Source organism: Suncus etruscus, chromosome 15 (genome assembly GCF_024139225.1).
Source record: "Suncus etruscus isolate mSunEtr1 chromosome 15, mSunEtr1.pri.cur, whole genome shotgun sequence".
Taxonomy (NCBI): domain Eukaryota; kingdom Metazoa; phylum Chordata; class Mammalia; order Eulipotyphla; family Soricidae; genus Suncus; species Suncus etruscus.
In genome coordinates, this window is record NC_064862.1 from 75,128,595 (window position 1) to 75,146,457 (window position 17,863).

A 17,863-nucleotide genomic window follows, 5' to 3' on the forward strand; every position below is an offset into this window, starting at 1 on the left:
GACCCTCCTCGTTGTACTATGAATTCGGCTCCTGTGGGGCTCCCTGTGGCCCAGAGACTTGCCTTTTCTCTCCAGCTGCTCTGGAAGAAGGGGTTTCCCCAGCTGCTCCTGAACAAGGGGTGTCTCCCAGGAGGGCCTGCGCTCCTGACCTCGTCTGGGCCTCATCACCCATTGGGAAGATTCCGGCTGCTTGGACAGCTCCAAGGACAACTGTCTCGGTCCCTCCCTGGGGGGGTGAGTGCTCCCTGCACCCACTTTTTTTTTGGGGGGGGGCTCTTTGGCATCCCTCGCCCTGGAAGATGTAGGCCCAAATGGAGTGGATGGGAGGAGGTTCAGAACAGCTACTCTTGAGGTGGGTTTGAAAAATTGGCGGGTTGGTTGGCTCCTGAAATGGTGAGGACAGGAGGGATCATGAGAGCTCTTCCCCATCTGCTTTTTGGAATGAAGTTTGGGCCATACGCAGCTGTGCTCCAGGGCTGTTCCTGGCTCTGTGCTTAGGGGCCATATGAGGTGCTGAGATGGGAACAGGGCTTTCAGTGTGCGAGGCCAGTGTCTGAGCTGTCTTGGCCCCCAATGGCTGGGTAGACAGTCATCCTTGCCCACTCAGTGGTTTTGTTAATGCCACAAGGTTGTACAGGTATAAGACTTATGTCTCAAGTGGGCCTCCAGGAGAATGCTGCCTCCCCAGGACCCTCCAAACCCTGATTGTATCTGGTTACTTGGGGTGTGGGGCGCTCTAAGCAGAGGCCTCTGCCTTGGTCGGTTTGTGAAGGCCTTTTCCCTTGGAAGCACCAAGGACCTTGTTGTGTGACAGTAGTGTTCCCTGCTGCTGTCCAGAGACCCTCCGCAGGCCAGTCTCCTGGCGCCGTTGGTGTGCGTAGCAGTCCGGGCCCATCACTACAGTCTCCAGTCTTGGTCGCTGCTTCTGGATGCTGGGGTGGTGCCCTTCAGGTCTCTCCTTGGCTTTTGCTTTCGGCAGGCTGTTAAGGTACCTTGCCCAGCCCCCTGGTGCCAGTGCCTTGGTCTTTCCAGAGCTGTGGGGTCTTGGTGTCCGTGGGCATGTAGAAGGTTCCAGTCCGACCTCCCGCCGCACCTTGTGGGAAGCCCCAAGCCACGACACCTTGCACCCAGCCTGCCCTCTGCCCAGAGCCACTGGAGATGAGCAGCGCGACCAGTGCTCCATAAAGGGACAAACCTGCCACCATCACCTGCCCCTCAGCCCTCCTCCTGCCACCTGTTTCATGGTGAGCGCTTGTCATTGCTTCTGTCCTGGTCCTACCTGGTCCTGGGTGCAAGTGCCCGACCTTCTGCCTGGTGTTGCGGAGGGAAATGGCATATGCCCAGGTTGGTCCCCATCCCCTGCCCCCTACCACTTGGGCTTGGCTGGGCTTGTTCATGTTGGTCAGACTGGCCATCAGCCTGTGTGTGCTGAGCTACTTGCCAGCTCCTGCGGGCCAAACAGCAGCAGTGGGAGGAGCAGGGGACACCCACTGACCCCTGCCTTCCTCTCTGAAGGATCATTCCCAGATGTGAAGGTTCCTTGCTGGCCGGGCACCACTGTAGTCACACCAACATCTGGGAGCTTGAAGCCCCTAGTTCAGTGGGGCGTTGGCCCACCTGCCTGTGGCCAAGGCTGCCAGGTAGGTCTGGCAGTGGAAGGGATTCATTTACCTGGGGCTCACCTCACCACCACCACCACCACCCCCTGCCCTGGAGGGGACTCACCTATCAGGTTTCCCCTGCAGGTCCCTCGGAGTGACTCAGTGGCCGGTGTGGGTGAGCCCTGCTAGTCCTGACCCCAGCCCCTTGTCTTTACCATCTACACACGTATTTGCCGCTGGACGCCTGGTCTCCCCCCTGCTCACCACCTTGGCCCCCACGACTCCCCAGCTCCAAAATGGCAGCTGAGACCCTCAACTTTGGGCCCGAGTGGTGAGTCTGATGGGCTTTGGGAGCGGGGGCTGCAGGTGGAGTCCTCGAGTGGCGTCTCAGCCTCCCTCGGCACCTTCCTGCAGGCTGCGGGCCCTGTCCGGTGGCAGTGTGGCCTCCCCGCCTCCGTCCCCCGCCATGCCCAAGTATAAGTTGGCCGACTACCGCTATGGCCGGGAGGAGATGCTCGCCCTCTACATCAAGGAGCACAAGGTGGGAGCCCAAGTAGGGAATAGGGGAGTGGCAGGATAGGGGGCCCAGGAGATGTACCTCACCATCCCCTCCTGCCCACCAGATTCCTGAGGAACTACAGGACAAGGAGTTTGCTGCAGTACTGCAAGAGGAACCACTGCAGCCACTGGCACTGGAACCGCTGACCGAGGAGGAGCAAGTGGGCAGCTGCTAGGGGCATGGGACAGGGGGCGTCGGGGAACACATCTGGTTACTCACGCCTCCTGTTCCCTCTGCAGAGGAACTTCTCCCTGTCAGTGAATAGTGTGGCTGTGCTGAGGCTGATGGGGAAAGGGGCTGGGACCCCCCTGACCAGCACATCCCGGGGCAGGGTCAGCGCTCGGAGTCGAGGTAGGATGGGCCTAGTGGGTGGGCGGTTGGATGGGGTCCCGGCCAGGGTCTGGAGGCCCTGGGTGAGGGCCCAGCCAGTCCTTCAAGAGCATCTCCCTTGTCCAGGCCGTGGCCGCGGGGATAGCTGCTTTTACCAAAGAAGCATTGAAGAGGGTGAAGGGGCCTTCGGCAGGAACCCCCGGGAGATCCAGCGCAGCCAGAGTTGGGATGACAGGTGTGGCCAAGGGCGCCGATGGAGCAGACCCCCCTACCTAAGTCCACCCTGGCCCCATTTGTTTCTGGCCCGCCATGCCCCAAGTATCTGTGCAGGCCTGCACTGAGGGGCGGGCTTTGACATGCCATTTTCTTCCTGCAGAGGCGAGAGGAGATTTGAGAAACCAGCACGGAGGGAAGGAGGTAAAGGAACCTGGGAAGGGCCTATGCAGAGTTTGGTTCGTCCAGGGATGGGGTGTGGGTGAGAATTGCTATATGTCTCCCCCGCAGCACGCTCCAGCTTTGAGGAGAGCGGGACTGGCCCACGGAAGGAGCACGCGCGCTCAGACAGCGAGAATTGGCGTTCTCTGCGTGAGGAGCAGGAGGGCGGCGATGAGGGCAGTTGGAGGCTGGGGGCTGCCCCCCGGCGCGATGCTGATCGCTGGCGCTCAGCCAGCCCTGGTGAGCCACTTGGGGGTGCAGGGCAGGTTGCACGGGGCCTGACATTGACCCGAGATCCACTCTTCGTATCCCCTTTTGCATGCCCAGATGGTGGCCCTCGCTCTGCAGGCTGGCGGGAGCATGGAGAACGGCGTCGCAAGTTTGACTTTGACCTGCGAGGGGATCGAGGCGGGTGTGGGGACGAGGAGGGCCGGGCCGGGCCAGGCGGGGCTCCCTCCCGGAGGGGCCCTGGACCTGATGGCTTCGAGGAGGACAAGGATGGGCTCCCTGAGTGGTGCCTGGATGATGAGGATGAGGAGATGGGCACCTTTGATGCCTCGGGGGCCTTCCTGCCCCTCAAGGTACCTGGAGGTTGAGGGGTCACCGTGGGAGGGCCTGTCCCATGGTCCCCTTGCTCTTACCTGTTTGTCCCTTCATCTTTGGACCTGTCCCACCCCTGCAGAAGGGCCCCAAGGAGCCCATTCCTGAGGAGCAGGACCTGGACTTCCAGGGGCTGGAAGAGGAGGAGGAGGAACCCCCGGAAGCACCGGAGCAGGAGGGGCCTGAGGCGGGTGAGCTGCAGGGGGGCTGAGGTGGGCCCTTTCCCGGGCTCCCTGATGCTTTGGCCTGAGTGATGTCAAGAGCCAACCTTGGAACATGCTAGAAGGCAGGCTGGAGCTGTGGTCGTGTGGGGCCAGAGAGAGGGTGTGCACTTGAGGGTATCCCTGTGTTCCAGGGCTGGAACCCATTCTTCACTCCTGTCCTACAGGGGTGAAGGCACCGAGCCCGCTGCCATCACAAGAAGAGCAGCCTGGCCCGACGTCCCCACTACCTGCCTTAGGCCCACTCTGGGGAACCCCCGGGGAAGGCGACAACACTGTGGAGAAGGACCGGCCAGCAGCTGAAGGTGGGGATGGGTCCCGTCCTTGCAGTAAGACAGTATTTCCAGGGTGCTCTGTTCCCCTATCCCAGTCCTTTGTCCTTTGCTCCCTTTAGCGGACGACATGAGGCAGGTACAGCTCAGTCCAGCTGTGGGTTCACCCTCAGGTCCTCCTGGGGATCTGGAGGACGATGAAGGTCTGAAGCGCCTGCAGCAGGTAGTGGGTCGGAGGCACCCAGACTCCCCAGGTGTGGGTGGGGGCCAGGGTGATTCCTCTGCCCCTCTCACCTCTGCCCCATGGCCATGACAATATCTTCCCCCACCCCCTGTCTGGTGCCACAGGAGGCCGAGAAGCTGGTGGCCTCCTTGCAGGACAGCTGCCTGGAGGAGGAGCGCTTCACCGCCGCCATGCAGGCCCCTGGCCTGCGCCACTCAGCGGTTGCCACTGCCCTGCCCCTCAGCCATGGCGCGGCCCGGAAGTGGTTCTACAAGGACCCACAGGGTGAAATCCAAGGTTCGTGTTGGGTGGGTCAGCAGGTGGGGGCGCCAGGCGCACGGACTCCGTTGCTCTGACCGCTGCCCTGTCTCCACCCGGCCAGGCCCCTTCACCACGCAGGAGATGGCCGAATGGTTCCAGGCTGGCTACTTTTCCATGGCACTGCTGGTGAAGCGTGGCTGTGATGAGGGCTTCCAGCCCCTGGGCGAAGTGATCAAGATGTGGGGCCGTGTGCCCTTTGCCCCAGGGCCCTCGCCACCCCCACTGCTGGTGAGCAGCCTGCACCTCCAGTCCTTCTTGATGCAGCGGGGAGGGTTGCTGACAACAGACAGGGCAGGGGATGGGATGTCCAGAACCATGGGCTGCATCTCCACCCAGGGAAATCTGGACCAGGAGCGACTGAAGAAGCAGCAGGAGCTGGCGGCTGCTGCCTTGTACCAGCAGCTGCAGCATCAGCAGTTCCTGCAGCTGGTCAACAGGTAGGAAGCTAGCCTGACGCTGGGAGCATGGTGGGGTCCCGGCTGTACGGCCGGAGCCCCCCAAGTGCCTGTCTCTACAGCCGCCAGCTCCCGCAGTGCGGGATCCGGGAGAAGGCAGTCCTGGGAGACCTGACGCCACCACAGTTGGCCACCTTCCTGCAGCAGCTCCAAGCGCTGAAATCCCCCAGGTGAGTGGGCTGGCCCTGGGAGATGCTGGGGATGGCTGGGGAGCATGGGAAGCCGAGTTGGCTCTGAGCGTGATGGCCCTTGCTCCTCAGAGGTGGGGACCAGAACCTGCTCCCAACCATAAACCGCTCCTTGTCGGTGCCGGATTCCACCCCCCTCTGGGACTTACATACCTCAGCCTCATCGCCATCAGGTGAGTGTCCCCGGCCCGAGAGTTGGGGTCCACAGGGAACCCCTCTTGGAACTGCCTCTGCTCCTACAGGCGGTGAGGCCAGTCTTTGGGACATACCAGTTAACTCTTCGACTCAGGGTCCGATTCTGGAACAGCTCCAGCTGCAACTCAAAGTGAGTGAGTGGAAAGTGAAGGGTGGAGGGGTGTGGGCGGGCAGGGCCTGGTGCCTGGGCATGAGTCCAGCCTGTGGGCAGTTCCAGGAGCGCCGGGAGGTGGAACTCAGGGCGAAGCGGGAGGAGGAGGAGCGCAAGCGGCGGCAGCAGCAACAGCAGCAGCAGGAGGAGGAGGGTTTGTTTCGGCGCAAGCAGGTGGGTGTCCCCCCAGGGGACCAGCCCGTGGGGATCCCAGGCTGGGGTGGGGAATGGCTGCCTCAGTGGGCACCTGTCCTTGTGCAGGTGCGGCACCAGGAGCTGCTGTTGAAGCTGCTGCAGCAACAGGCACCCCCCACACCCCCTACGCCGGGCTCCCCACCACCACTCTGGGCTGGCCTCACCAAGCAGGGCCTGTCCATGAAGGCGCTGCTGGAGCACAAGCCGCCCCCGACCCGTGAGCCCACGCGTACCCAGGCTCCCAACCACCGCGTGGTGAGCAGGCAGACCCTGAAATGGGGTGGGGGGGACTTGGGGGGGGTTCTCCACTGGGCCTGGCTGTTCCTCCTTGGACCAGCGTCTCCAACATAGCAAGCACCCTTTTGTGTGGGGGTGGCCCAGTATGAGCCAGCCTGACCACCGGCCCTTTGCAGCAGCTGGGGAGCTTGAGCACCGCACCACTGAACCAATGGGTGTCTGAGACGGGGCCGCTGTGGGGTGCGCCCGACAAGAGTGGTGGCAGCAGCAGTGGCCTAACACTCTGGGAGGACACGGTCAAGAGCAGTGGCCGGAGCCTGGGCCTGAAGAACAGCCGCAGCAGCCCCTCCCTCAGGTAGGTGCAGGACTCTGTGCGGGTGTGCGGCAGGGGGTGTACAATGGGTGCCTACACCTCGTGTCCCCTTCTAGTGACTCGTACCCACACCTGTCGGGCCGGCCTGTGCGCAGGAAGACGGAGGAGGAGGAGAAGCTGCTGAAGCTACTCCAGGGCATTCCCCGGCCCCAGGACGGCTTCACGCAGTGGTGCGAGCAGATGCTGCACACGCTGAGCGCCACGGGCAGCCTGGATGGTATGGCAGGTGCAGGCTTGCCAAGGGGATGGGGGCGTCTCCCTGGGGGCTCCCCACAGACCCTGACCACACCTGCTGCACCCTGCAGTGCCCATGGCTGTGGCGATCCTAAAGGAGGTAGAATCCCCCTATGACGTCCACGACTATATCCGTTCCTGCCTGGGGGACACGCTGGAAGCCAAAGAATTTGCCAAACAGTTCCTGGAGCGGAGGGCCAAGCAGAAAGCCAGCCAGCAGCGGCAGCAGCAGCAGGTAGGCCCCACCCTGCCTTAGCAGGGGCCCAGGTTCCCCCTTTCTAACACCACCAGCCCCACACCCTCCTGAGCACCTTGTCTGCCTCAGCAGGAGGCGTGGCTGAGTGGGCCCCTGCAGGCTGCCTTCCCTACCAACCACAGCGCCAAACTTGGTCCTGGCCCTGGCCCGGGCCCCGGGGAGGGCAGCAAGGCCAAGAGAAGGGCGCTGATGCTGCACTCGGACCCCAGCATCCTGGGTGAGTGCGGGCGTAGGGGGTGGCAGTGCGGCTCCTTCCAGGGTGGGGGCTTTGCCACAACAGCCCTGCCCTCCCCAGGGTACTCCCTGCATGGACCTTCCGGTGAGATCGAGAGCGTGGATGACTACTGAGCAGCCCGACTACCAGCTGGGCTGTGCGCCCCAGGGCCAGCGCCCGGAGTGTCAGAGAAAGCGGGGGGCCGGGTCCCCAGCACTTGTTACAAACCACAGATGCACCTTAACTCACCCACCACGAGGCACTTTACAGACTGGGGGGAGGGTTTTTCTTTTTTTAAAACAAAAAAACATTGAAGAAATGTTAGGAGAGACAAGAGCTTTCAGACTCGATTCTAAGCCCATCTTCCCCGCTCTGGGGATAGTGGGGCAACCGTGGAAGGTCCACAGAGGGATTTTTTTTTTTTTTTGGTTATTGGTTATTTTTTTGTTTTTATAAGAAAAGAAAAAAGCAAAAAAAAAAAAAGAAAAAAGAAAAAACAAACCAAGTAGGAGATGGAACAGAACGCACTGTCCTGGGGCAGTGGGGCCCCCGGCAGGCCGTTGGGGTAACTGGAAGCTGGGGTGCCAGCAGTTTGCACAGCGAGCCCCCTTCAGCCCATTGGCGGACCCGCTGTGAATGGCCCCTTCTTGCTGTGACTGGCAGGTGTGGAGGCAGGGCCACAGGAGACTCCCGGGCTTTGCTGCTTTGGGGGGGCAGCACAAACGGCTCCCCAGTGGGGCAGGCCAGGCTGGCCTTGCCTGCTGCGGCCACAGAACGTTGTTGTCATTATCCCCCCCACACTGCTGCCACCGGGGGCTGGTCTGGGGTTGACGCTGGTGACAGCCCCCAGCCTTGCCACATGAATGTATCTTTAGGGCTGGCACCCCCTCCCCGCTGCATTCCCCGGTACCCACGGCAGGAGCGGAGCGGACACCCCTCCCCTCCGTACCTTCCTAGACTGGTTCTCCTGTGTGTGTGGGGGTGTTACAGGTGGGGGGCTGTGGGACAGGACCCCCACACACCCACAGCTGCTGGGGGTGCAGGCCATGTGACTCAGACTCTCCATTGACCAAATGGGTACGGGCCATGTGTGGCCCCTGCTGCCCTGCCCCCTGGGGGCTCTGTGCTTAAGTGAGGCAATCTCGTCTTCTAGGGGTTTTTTAACGGTTTCTCTTCTCCCATCAATCTCCTTCCAGTCACCTCATTGCTGAGCGCAGTGCTTGGGCGGCTGCCCTGCCCTGCCCTTGCCCCTCCATGAATGTATTCTCCAGCCCTGGGGAAGTGGGGTGGCCCTCACATTCTCTCCCTTTCATCCCCAGAGAGATCTTTTTTTTTTTTTTTTTGCACCAAAGTGGTACCTGGGTCAGTGTTGGGGGATCAAACTGGCCTGGGGGGCGGAGGGGTCGGTCCCCCACCTGCTTCTCCCTGGTTTCAACAGTGTTAAGAGTCCGTGAAAAGACAATTTTCTCTCTAAAGCAATAAGGGGGTGACGGGCCAGGGGGAAACGTCTTGCTGCTGCTGGCCCCCAGCCCCCCTTCCTCGCACCAGTGTTTGGCGGCATTAGAGGTGGGGGGCTGTTGTGACTGAATGTAACCACCCCCGCCCCTGCCACAGCCAATGCAGGGGAGGGGGAAGCCCAGCTCTCCCTTCCCTCCCCCAGTCACACTTGGAACTTCCGGGGGCCCTTGAGCCTGGAGAGGCCTTAACCCTGTGAGGAAGTGTAGGGGAGCCCTCTCCCACCCCATCCCCTCTGAGAGTGGTTAATGTTTACAAGCCCTGAGTCCCCAGTCCAGGGACTCGGACCCCCTCGCTGTCTGTCCTTCCCAGCCCCCCAGGGCCCAGCTGCCCATCTGCCCCACTGGGTGTGGGGTCTGCAAATCTCCCTTGTACCCTTCATGTGACTCCCAACTCCTGTAAATACTGCCCCCCAATAAAGCTCATTGTGTTCACCCGTCAGATTCAGCCCTCTTTTTTGGGGGGGAAGACACAGCCTGTGCCCACCTGTGCTTTTGGCATCAGAGGTTGGCATATGTGTGTGTGCGGGGGGGGGGGGGGGGGGGAAGGGGGGGAAATACAAGCAAAGGTGGAGACCAGGTACAGAGTTGGAATTGGTTCCTTTATGGAAAAACTGAAAATATAATAAAAATGAAAATAAAACCAGTTTTATAAAAGCCTGGAGTTTTACCTTGTGCCTCCTGCCCTCCTGAGAGGGGTGAGGCCCTGACTGGGGAAACCAAGGATAGGCGATAGCCTCCTCCCCCATCCGACCCCAGACCCCTATCTGGGTCTCCACTGTGGGGCTGCGGGAGGAACCAAACCTGGGGCGGGGAGCAGAACCCAGGGAGGCCGGTCGGGCACCAGCCCCAGCTCCGGCCTGTAGTGTGGCATGGCCGGGCTGGGCCATTAGTTCCAGATCTTGAGGAAGGAGTCCCAGGAGCCTGTGGCCACAGCCATGCCATCATCAGTGACACCAAGGCAGCTCACACGGTTGTCATGGCCAGCGAGGACCCCTGGAGAAGAGGGGAGGGGAGGGGTGTGAGCCACTGGCCCTGACAACCCCCCTAACCCCCAGCTGGCCGGGGCGCACCTGCACGATCGCCCTTCATGGCATCCCAGATGTTGCAGTTAAAGTCGTCGTAGCCAGCAAGCAGCAGCCGGCCACTGCGGGAGAAGGCCACCGAGGTGATGCCGCAGATAATGTTGTCGTGCGAGTACATGAGTAGCTCCTGATCCGCACGCAGGTCGAACAGGCGGCACGTGGCATCGTCCGAGCCCGTGGTGAAGGCATAGCCGTTGGGGAAGAACTGAGGGATGAGATGGGCAGGGGAGCTTAGGAGGGGGCTCAGGACTGGGGATGGGGTGGGGGGCTAAGGGACCAAGAAATGCAGCCAACCAATCACCCAGCCACCACTCACAGCCACGGCGTTGATGTCGGACTCATGGCCAATGAAGGTCTGTCGGCACATGGAATCCCGAACGTCCCATAGCTTAATGGAAGCATCACAGGCGCCAGACACAAAGGTGCGGCCGTCGGGGGCCAGGGAAAGAGACATCACATCCCCGCTGTGTCCAGCAAAGCCCACAGTCTGCTGGCCTGTCTCTATGTCCCACAGGGCGCTGGAATGGGACAAGATGGAGAAGTTAGGGGTGCAGGCTGGAGTCTTTCCATCCACCCAAGACTTGCCAGCTCTGTTCAGCTGCAGAAGTGGACAAGGTGGACTATATTGGCATGTATTGTTTGGAGGCCACACCGGGCAGTGCTCAGGGACCCCTCCTGCTAGAACCACATGGGGTGCTGAGAACTGAATCTGAGGGCCACATGCCAGGGAAGCTCCCTCCCCACTACACTATGGCCCCGCAAGAAGCAGTGAACCCAGACGGCCTGGGCCTGGCAGAGCCTCACCAGGTGGTGTCCCCAGAGCTGGTGATGATCTGGTTGTCATCCAAGAAGCGGCAGCACGACAAATAACCTGGGGGAAGGGGTGGGTCAGCCAGGACTGGGGACCCGATCCTGCCTCACCCCTGCCAAGGCCACCCACCCCACAGTGCCCTCACCGGTGTGTCCAGGCAGCTCTCTGCTGACCCTGACATTGCCTTCACGGGTTTTGAGGCTGTAGATGGAGCAGATGTTGTCCAGCCCTCCACAGGCCACGAAGTTCCCTGAGGGTGCGTAGGCGCAGGTCATGACCCAGGAGGAACGCAACGGGATGGCATGGACCTGCAAGCAGAGTGGTCACCGGGTCAGTGCTGGCTGGACTATCTGCAACCCCCCGCTTCCCTGAACCATTGTGGGCGCTCCCCAGCCCCCTACCTTGTTGGTAGTATAGCTGTCCCAGATGATGAGCTTCCCGTCCTGAGATGCGCTGACCAGCAGCCTGCAAGGAGGGTGAAGCAGGGTCCCATGAGCCATGCTCAGTGGGTGAGTGGCCCAAGACTGCCAGCCTCTGGGACACAGTGACCTGGCACAGCCCCACCAAACACCCACCGTGAGTCTGTGCCCCAGTGCATGGCATAGATCTTGGCCAGGTGCCCACGGAGAGTCCGGCGAGTCCTCATTTGGATCCTCCCCACTGGGTCCAGCCCAGCTGTGATCTGGAGGCGGGAGCAGAAAGGGCTGAAGGAGGCTGGGAGAACAAGGGGACATAGCCCCTACCCCAACCCCAAATTGGCACTCACCTGGGTGAGTGTTGAGTCGCCACATGCTTTTCGGGCATCCTGCAGAGCCAGATCAGGGAGGGTTAGAGGGGGGCAGGACAACAGGCCTGAAGAGGCCAGGAAGAGAGGGAGCCCCAGCCCACACCCACTGCTGCCAGCGCCCGCCTGGGGCTCACCCGGATCTGGTTCCGGAGCTGCTCCGCCTCGTGTCTCAGCTGCTCCAGCTCACTCATGGCGCCGGGCCGTGGGGCGGGGTTGGGGGCGGCTGGGGGCCGCGGGAAGGGGGTTGGGGGGCTGCAGCTCCTCACCTCTGGCCCGAGGCCTGGGGGATGAGGGCTGACGTCAGGCCAGAGGCCCCGCACTAGCGCTCGCTCGGGGAAGAGGCGAAGGCGGGGTGGAGGCGCTCCCGGAAGGGGTAAGCACCAGCAGTGGTGGGGAGGAGGAAGGGGTGGCCGCGGGCACCCCGAGGTGCCCCCAGAGATGCCCAGGCGTGCTGACTTCCCCAATCTCCCTCCTGTTCCCCGTCCCCCGGAAACCGAGCGGGGAAGTGCAAGAGGAAGTGCAGGGGAAACCCTCCCAGGGACAGCGCCCGCCCAGCAGGAACTGGGGTGGGTGGGGCGGGGGACCAGGGGGAGGGCGGGAGTCCCTGCGGAGAAGACAGCCCCAGGACCTTAGGCCCAAACCGAGCACCAAGTCCTCAAAAGAGGGGGCACCTCTTTAAATCCCCCCTAGGCCGCACACCCTCCATGCACACACACACCCCCAGTTTCCACAGGGCGGGAGCGGCCCGGAGTGGGGGAAGCAGGGCTGTTCGTGGCGTTGCCGAGGCAACCGTCACCCGGACTGAGAGCACCTCATTGGCGAAGGGCCCCCCACCCCAGCCTCGTTGCTACGGCAACCGCATCCCGGAGAGGAGACCTGTCGGGTGGTGACCCCACCCCTCGCCCCCGCAAGTCCCCCCCACACACCGGGGCGACTTGACAGGATTGGGGCAAAGCCGATTGGGCACTAATAGGTTCGGGCCAGGGCTCACCCTGGATAATCCCCCCGGGGCCGGCTGCGCCCCATTAGCCACAAGGCCGGGAGCCCCGGTGCGCCTCTGCTGTCAAAAGCCCGGGGGAGCCGCTTAGAGTAATTAGGGCTCCGCAGAGAGAGGCCAGGGGGCCCTCAACACCCCAAGAGCCAGCGCCCCGGGACCCCAGCTGGCTCTGCTCCAGGGCGCAGCACACCGGGGACACCTCTGCCATCCTCCTGGACACCCCGCGCTCGCCCAACCCCACTCCGCGTCCCGAGGCCCGGGGCAGACACGTCCCGGAGCTGGGCTCCCAGCACCAGCAACAGCAGCGAGTCCTTCCAAATAAAAAGGGGGTGGGGAGGACACAGACCCCCTTCCCAAAAAAATAACGCCCCTCCCCAGCCCCGGGCACGGTCCTCTCCCTCCAGCTGCTAGCAGCCGGGGCGGCAGGAAGCCCTGCACGGCGGGGCGGGGGCGACGCTCCCCATCACCTAGCACGGCCCCTCTTAGGCAGCCCCCAGATTCTGGGCACGCAGCAATCAGTCGAGGTGGGGGGACCCCGCGGAGGATGGGGGGCGCCTTCGCCTCCGCAGGTCTGGCGGGGCTACGGGGAGGAGGGGCCGAGGGAGGGTCCCCGATCTGGCAGCTGGACGGGGCGGCCAGGCTTAGGCCCCCGCGACGTCCATTTTGCCCCCGAGCAGCCAGCCAGGCAGGCAGGCAGGGCTGGGGGTGGAGGGTGCGCCCCCGAACTGGTGGGAGGGGGTGTCGCTGAGCAAAAGGAAGGGGCTGGAAAACACGAGCAGAGGGGCCGGAGAGATAGCATGGAGGTAGGGCGTTTGCCTTGCATGGAGAAGAAGGACGGTGGTTCGAATCCTGGCATCCCCATATGGTTCCCCCCAGGCCTGCCAGGAGCGATTTCTGAGCGCAGAGCCAGGAGGAACCCCTGGGTGTGACCCCCCAAAAAATGAAACACACAAACAAAAAAAGAAAGAAACCACGAACATAAGGCAGGACCCAGATCCTGGGGGCCTGGGGGTCCAGGGGGGCGCTAGGCGGGACTCGGGGCCTGGCCCAGGCCGGGCAGGATCAGGGGTCCCACCCAGACTGACACGGGTTCGGTTCCCAGCTGTGCGGAAAGGGGCCGGGCCGGGCCTAGAGGAAGCCGGGGTCCAGGCCCCCCAACTTCTCCCCCAGGCCAGCTGGGCGGCGGCGAGGCTGGGCTGGGGGCCGGCGAGAAGCCCCGCGCCCAGAGCTTGCAACGGGGGCGCCTGAGCTTGGGGGCGACCCCACCCCACCCCCAGTTCCCCTTCCCCTTCCGGGTTTGGGAGCGACGGGGCCTGGGAAGGGCAGGGCAGGGCAGCGAGGTGCGCTCGGATCCCCCGGGGAGGCCGGACCCCGCCGACGTAGCCACGACGGGGGCGCGCGGGGCGGCGGCGGCGGACTCGTTGGGCCGGCGGAGGTACCTGTGGCGGCGGCGGCCCAGTGCGAGGGTCGCTCTGGCGCGGCCGGTCCGTCTTCCTCCGCGGCGGCGGCGGCGCGGATGGATCCTCAAGTCGCCCCAGCCCGGGCCAGCGCTGCTCCCCGGGGCGGAGGGATCCCGCCCGCCAGTGACGCGGCACCGCCACCACCAGCTCCACCACCGCCGCCGCCGCCGCCGCCGCCGCGCCCAAGCCGGGCGGGCCGAGACCAAGTGCGCGTCGAGGAAAGGGGGGGGAGCGTGGCTAGCCAAAGCCCGGCTTGATTGAGGCGCCTCAAGCCTGGCCCGTCGCCATCAGACAGCTTCATAAAGCTTCCCTTAGACGTCTGAAATGGATGCAGTGGGTTTTTGGCTGCTGTGAAGGAATTAGACGTCACCCAGGAGAACTTGCCTCCCAACACCCCCCTGGGACTGGTGGCGATGGTAGCGGCGAAGGGTGGGGGTGGGGGGTGGGGAAACCCGCGCGGGTCATGTGACCGGCCCTCCCGGATTGGGCGGCTCCAGGCGGGGCCGGAAAACTCGACGCCCGGTTCGGAGCCTGGCCACGCCCCCTGGAGCCTGGTCACGCCCCTCTTGCCCCGGCCTCCTCCCTCCCCGCGGAAAGAGCAGCAAGCTATTTGGCCCGCGGGTCCCTAGCGGTGGAGCTCGGAGGTTGCGAGCCCTCCCGGGACCCCGGAATGTCCTGATTAGGGACCTCCCCAGGCTCTTTCCCGCGCTGTCCTCTGGGCTTTGCAGAGCTCCCTACTGGATGGAGCGCCAGACGCTGCTTAGACTCTTTATTGTGTTGAGTTCCTATATTCTTATTAGGAGAAGGGATTTGGGGGTCACACCCGGTGATGCTCTGGGCTCACTCCAGGTTCTGCACTCACTGGTGGGCTTCGGGGGACCATATGGGGTGCCAGAAATGGAACTGACGCCTGCAAAGCTAAGTAAGGAAGCATCCTCCCGGCTGTTTAGGTCCCTGAATTCCATATTCCTTAATCCTCAGGACGGAACTATGAAGTTTAGCATGGTTAAACTCACACACATGTTTTGTATTTTGGGGCCACACCAGCTGTGCTCCAGGATCGCTCGCTTGTGGCCGGGTTGGGCCACCTTAGGAGAGGCCAGGGTAAGTGCCTTAAGCCCTGCACTGTCATAATATGGTCCCTATGTTAAAGCAGTGGAAACATTCCCAGGACTACAGAGTTGAGTATGAAATAGTGCAACTTTTCATCACCATCAATCCCACCCCATGAACCCTTGTATGGTCCATGCTGATAAAGGGATGAGCATGTCTAGAGCTCAGTTTCTACCTCTGTCATGTGGGAGTTGACAGGCTCATCACAAATCTCCTTGGATTTGAAAATGCTTCAGAAAGTTTTCTTCCATGACTAGCCTTGAGTCCTCATGACTTAAAATATTGGGACCAAGAGTCAACACTAAAGAATATGCCTGGGCCCGGAGAGATAGCACAGCGGCGTTTGCCTTGCAAGCAGCCGATCCAGGACCTAAGGTGGTTGGTTCGAATCCCAGTGTTCCATATGGTCCCCCGTGCCTGCCAGGAGCTATTTCTGAGCAGATAGCCAGGAGTAACCCCTGAGCACCGCCAGGTGTGGCCCAAAAACCAAAAAAAAAAAAAAAAAAAAAAAAGAATATGCCTTAAAATGCTGAGTTTGATCCCTGGCAATGCAAAAAAGTGACAACACAGACTCTGTTTAGCCTCTGTGAAAGGCATTACAATAGATTTTTAAATTGGGGAGGGTAGGACTCATTTATGCACAAGCTCATTTAACTGGATTTACCAATTTGATATATATCAGCAGGGGCCAGAGAGCTAGTACAGAAGGTAGGGTGCTTGCCTTGCATGTGGCAAACTTGGGTTCGATCCTCAGCATCCCATATATGCCCCCCAAGCAAGGCCAAAAGTGATCCTTGAGCACCTTTGGATGTGGCCTCCCCAAAACACACACATATACATATATGACTATATAAGCAACTGATAAAAAAAAAAAACCTCAAAATGGACATTAGGGGGCCGGGCGGTGGCGCAAAGAGGTAAGGTGCCTGCCTTGCCTGCGCTAGCCTTGGACGGACCACGGTTCGATCCCCCGGCGTCCCATATGGTCCCCCAAGCCAGGAGCGACTTCTGAGCGCATAGCCAGGAGTAACCCCTGAGCGTTACCGGGTGTGGCCCAAAAACCAAAAAAAAAAAAAATGGACATTAGATCTTAGCAAGGAACTTAACCTTTACTTCTATTTTCTCTTAGTTATAGATTGGCAAAACAACTTCCTAAAATCACTTTAAACTAGCCGCCTACTAGAACCCAGTTTTGCAATCTCTCTCCGGTGTCTGTCACTGCTTCCTCTCCTGTTGACCCTTGTGCTAGTATGTGTCCCTGTTTCAGCACATTCAGCAAATATGTATTGTGTCCCAGTGGTGTATCGGGCACTATTGGAACCAATTAAGCTACAACCTTGACTCCTTGAGTGTCCTTCTGCCTTCAGGGAGCTTTCCATGTCCAGAGGAGACAGTCAGCAGAGTGATCACTGAAAGAATAATTAGACTGGTGGCCAGAGGTGCTGTCTACTGTGAATTAAACAGTGAGAGGTGACACAGGAGAGGGGGATAGAAAGCCCAAGAATTTTAAGTTGGGATGGATGCTGAGGAAGAGTACCCAGTCAGAGGTGACCATACAAGCAGGTCTGGGTGTCAGCAGGACAGTCTGTGTTAGATGGAGCCTTAAGAGTCAATGTCATTTTGGAGAAGATGTAATCAAAGCAAGACGCAGGCCAAAGGCAGATGGCCCACGACCAAGACTGGAGGAGCTAGTTCCAACAGTTGGAGGTCAGACAGTGAGCAAGTTGCCAAAAGGGAATCCAGAGAACCAAAAAGGGACCTGGGAGGATGTAGGGCTCTAAAATAGAGAAGAAAAGAAAAGAATGTTCTAAACAGGGAACACTGAAATGTGCAGAGTGGCCACAATGATACAGCACAGCAGGTAAGCATGCCTTACCTGACTGGCTCAGATTCAATCCTCAGCACCCCATATGGGCGAGTGACCCTGAGTTCTGCTGGGTGTGGGCCCATTAAAAAAAAAAAAGGAAAATCACACAAAAGAGCAAGATTGAACTGGGAAGGGTACATAGGATTGAGCAAGCTGGAGGTTCTTGGTGAATTTGCAATGGCTGAGGTTCTGCTTAGTGGGCCAAGGGTGAGACGAGCTGGAGAGTGGGAGAACCAAAGTGGCCAAGGCTGAAGACGTTTGATTTGGAGGGGGTGCAGAAAAGTAGTTTGATGGTGATAGGAGAAGAATGTAGAATCATGATCTCTGGGTTTGGGGTTGGAGCAATAACACAGTTAGGTAGAGCGCTTGCCTTGCATGCAGTAAATCCAGGTTCACATCCCCTGAGCACCACTGAGAGTGATTCCTTAATTCAGAGCTAGAAGTCAGCCCTGAGCACCATTGGGTATGCCCCCCCCCCAAAAAAAAAAAACCTAAAACCAAAAATAAAAGACCTCAGAGTTTGGAGAGGAGCTACTGGGCCTTGTTTAGGAGGTAATGCCACTGTGGACAGGGAGATGGAAAGAGAGACAGGAGTGAAAGCATAGCCACAGGGACCACTATCCCAGTAGCAGGCAGCCCAGAGCACATCTGGAAAGCTGGCTCTGGAGAGCCCAGGGCTAGTTCTTCTTCCCCCTGCTATTTCTCCTTGGAATCTCCTTCTTCCTGATCTCTTTCTCCTCAGGATCCTGTTCCAGCCGGTTGTTTTTCCCCTCCATGTTGTTTATTGCTGATTCAGCCCCATTCTGGCTCCTTACTCTCAGATCTCTGTCCCCAGCCCCTTTGACTCTACCACATACCAGCTAGTGCAGGTCCTTCTCAGCCATGGCTGAGAATCTCTACTGTTCTTGTGGTCATGTAATGAGGTCAGCAATGCCTGTGTGGCTCAGATCCCAATAGTCCAAGCTCATACATCATGTACGAGAGCATTCAGATACATCATGCTCAGAGCAGTAATGAAAGTGTCAAGGTGGGAGTATTTACACCAGGGTAATTGGCAGCTACATCACATAAGGGCTCCCTAGTCCAAAGACTTGTCATCAAAACATTGACTGTTGGGCTGGAGAGATAGCATGGAAGTAAGGCGTTTGCTTTGCATACAGAAGGATGGT

General features: G+C 60.3%; 2 protein-coding genes across 3 annotated transcripts; one reads left to right on the forward strand and one right to left on the reverse strand.

Annotated features, from left to right (window-relative positions):
• Positions 1 to 48: 48 nt before the first annotated feature.
• On the forward strand, positions 49 to 7,336 carry GIGYF1 (GRB10 interacting GYF protein 1). 2 transcript variants are annotated; one of them, XM_049789276.1, is made up of 27 exons: positions 49 to 234; positions 980 to 1,244; positions 1,516 to 1,640; positions 1,746 to 1,932; positions 2,016 to 2,142; positions 2,225 to 2,320; positions 2,400 to 2,511; positions 2,617 to 2,725; positions 2,867 to 2,907; positions 2,995 to 3,165; positions 3,253 to 3,506; positions 3,608 to 3,716; positions 3,914 to 4,051; positions 4,141 to 4,241; positions 4,367 to 4,538; positions 4,624 to 4,790; positions 4,899 to 4,999; positions 5,080 to 5,187; positions 5,278 to 5,378; positions 5,448 to 5,530; positions 5,612 to 5,725; positions 5,813 to 6,001; positions 6,160 to 6,338; positions 6,413 to 6,573; positions 6,662 to 6,825; positions 6,919 to 7,063; positions 7,142 to 7,336. In XM_049789276.1, the coding sequence occupies exons 4-27, from the start codon at positions 1,898 to 1,900 to the stop codon at positions 7,192 to 7,194; spliced, it is 3,030 nt and encodes a 1,009-aa protein (XP_049645233.1). In that variant the 5' UTR covers positions 49 to 234; positions 980 to 1,244; positions 1,516 to 1,640; positions 1,746 to 1,897; the 3' UTR covers positions 7,195 to 7,336. The 2 variants fall into 2 exon arrangements, with proteins under 2 accessions (XP_049645233.1, XP_049645234.1); XM_049789277.1 differs by having other exon boundaries at positions 6,163 to 6,338.
• Positions 7,337 to 9,155: 1,819 nt separating this feature from the next.
• On the reverse strand, positions 9,156 to 13,843 carry GNB2 (G protein subunit beta 2). The gene is made up of 10 exons (XM_049789303.1): positions 13,694 to 13,843; positions 11,392 to 11,537; positions 11,237 to 11,275; positions 11,046 to 11,152; positions 10,872 to 10,935; positions 10,616 to 10,778; positions 10,464 to 10,530; positions 9,976 to 10,177; positions 9,648 to 9,864; positions 9,156 to 9,570 (listed from the first exon to the last, which is right to left on the reverse strand). The coding sequence occupies exons 2-10, from the start codon at positions 11,446 to 11,448 to the stop codon at positions 9,464 to 9,466; spliced, it is 1,023 nt and encodes a 340-aa protein (XP_049645260.1). The 5' UTR covers positions 11,449 to 11,537; positions 13,694 to 13,843; the 3' UTR covers positions 9,156 to 9,463.
• Between the last annotated feature and the right edge of the window lie 4,020 nt (positions 13,844 to 17,863).

Excerpts from the sequence above, each read along its gene's own strand:
- GIGYF1 (XM_049789276.1), top strand. The coding sequence starts at position 1,898 with ATGGCAGCTGAGACCCTCAACTTTGGGCCCGAGTG. Across the intron at positions 4,052-4,140 it reads GGACCGGCCAGCAGCTGAAG|CGGACGACATGAGGCAGGTA; the intron begins GTGGGGATGGGT and ends TGCTCCCTTTAG. Across the intron at positions 5,000-5,079 it reads TTCCTGCAGCTGGTCAACAG|CCGCCAGCTCCCGCAGTGCG; the intron begins GTAGGAAGCTAG and ends CTGTCTCTACAG.
- GNB2 (XM_049789303.1), bottom strand. The coding sequence starts at position 11,448 with ATGAGTGAGCTGGAGCAGCTGAGACACGAGGCGGAGCAGCTCCGGAAC. Across the intron at positions 11,276-11,391 it reads AGCTCCGGAACCAGATCCGG|GATGCCCGAAAAGCATGTGG; the intron begins GTGAGCCCCAGG and ends CTGGCTCTGCAG. Across the intron at positions 9,865-9,975 it reads CCGACATCAACGCCGTGGCT|TTCTTCCCCAACGGCTATGC; the intron begins GTGAGTGGTGGC and ends CTCATCCCTCAG.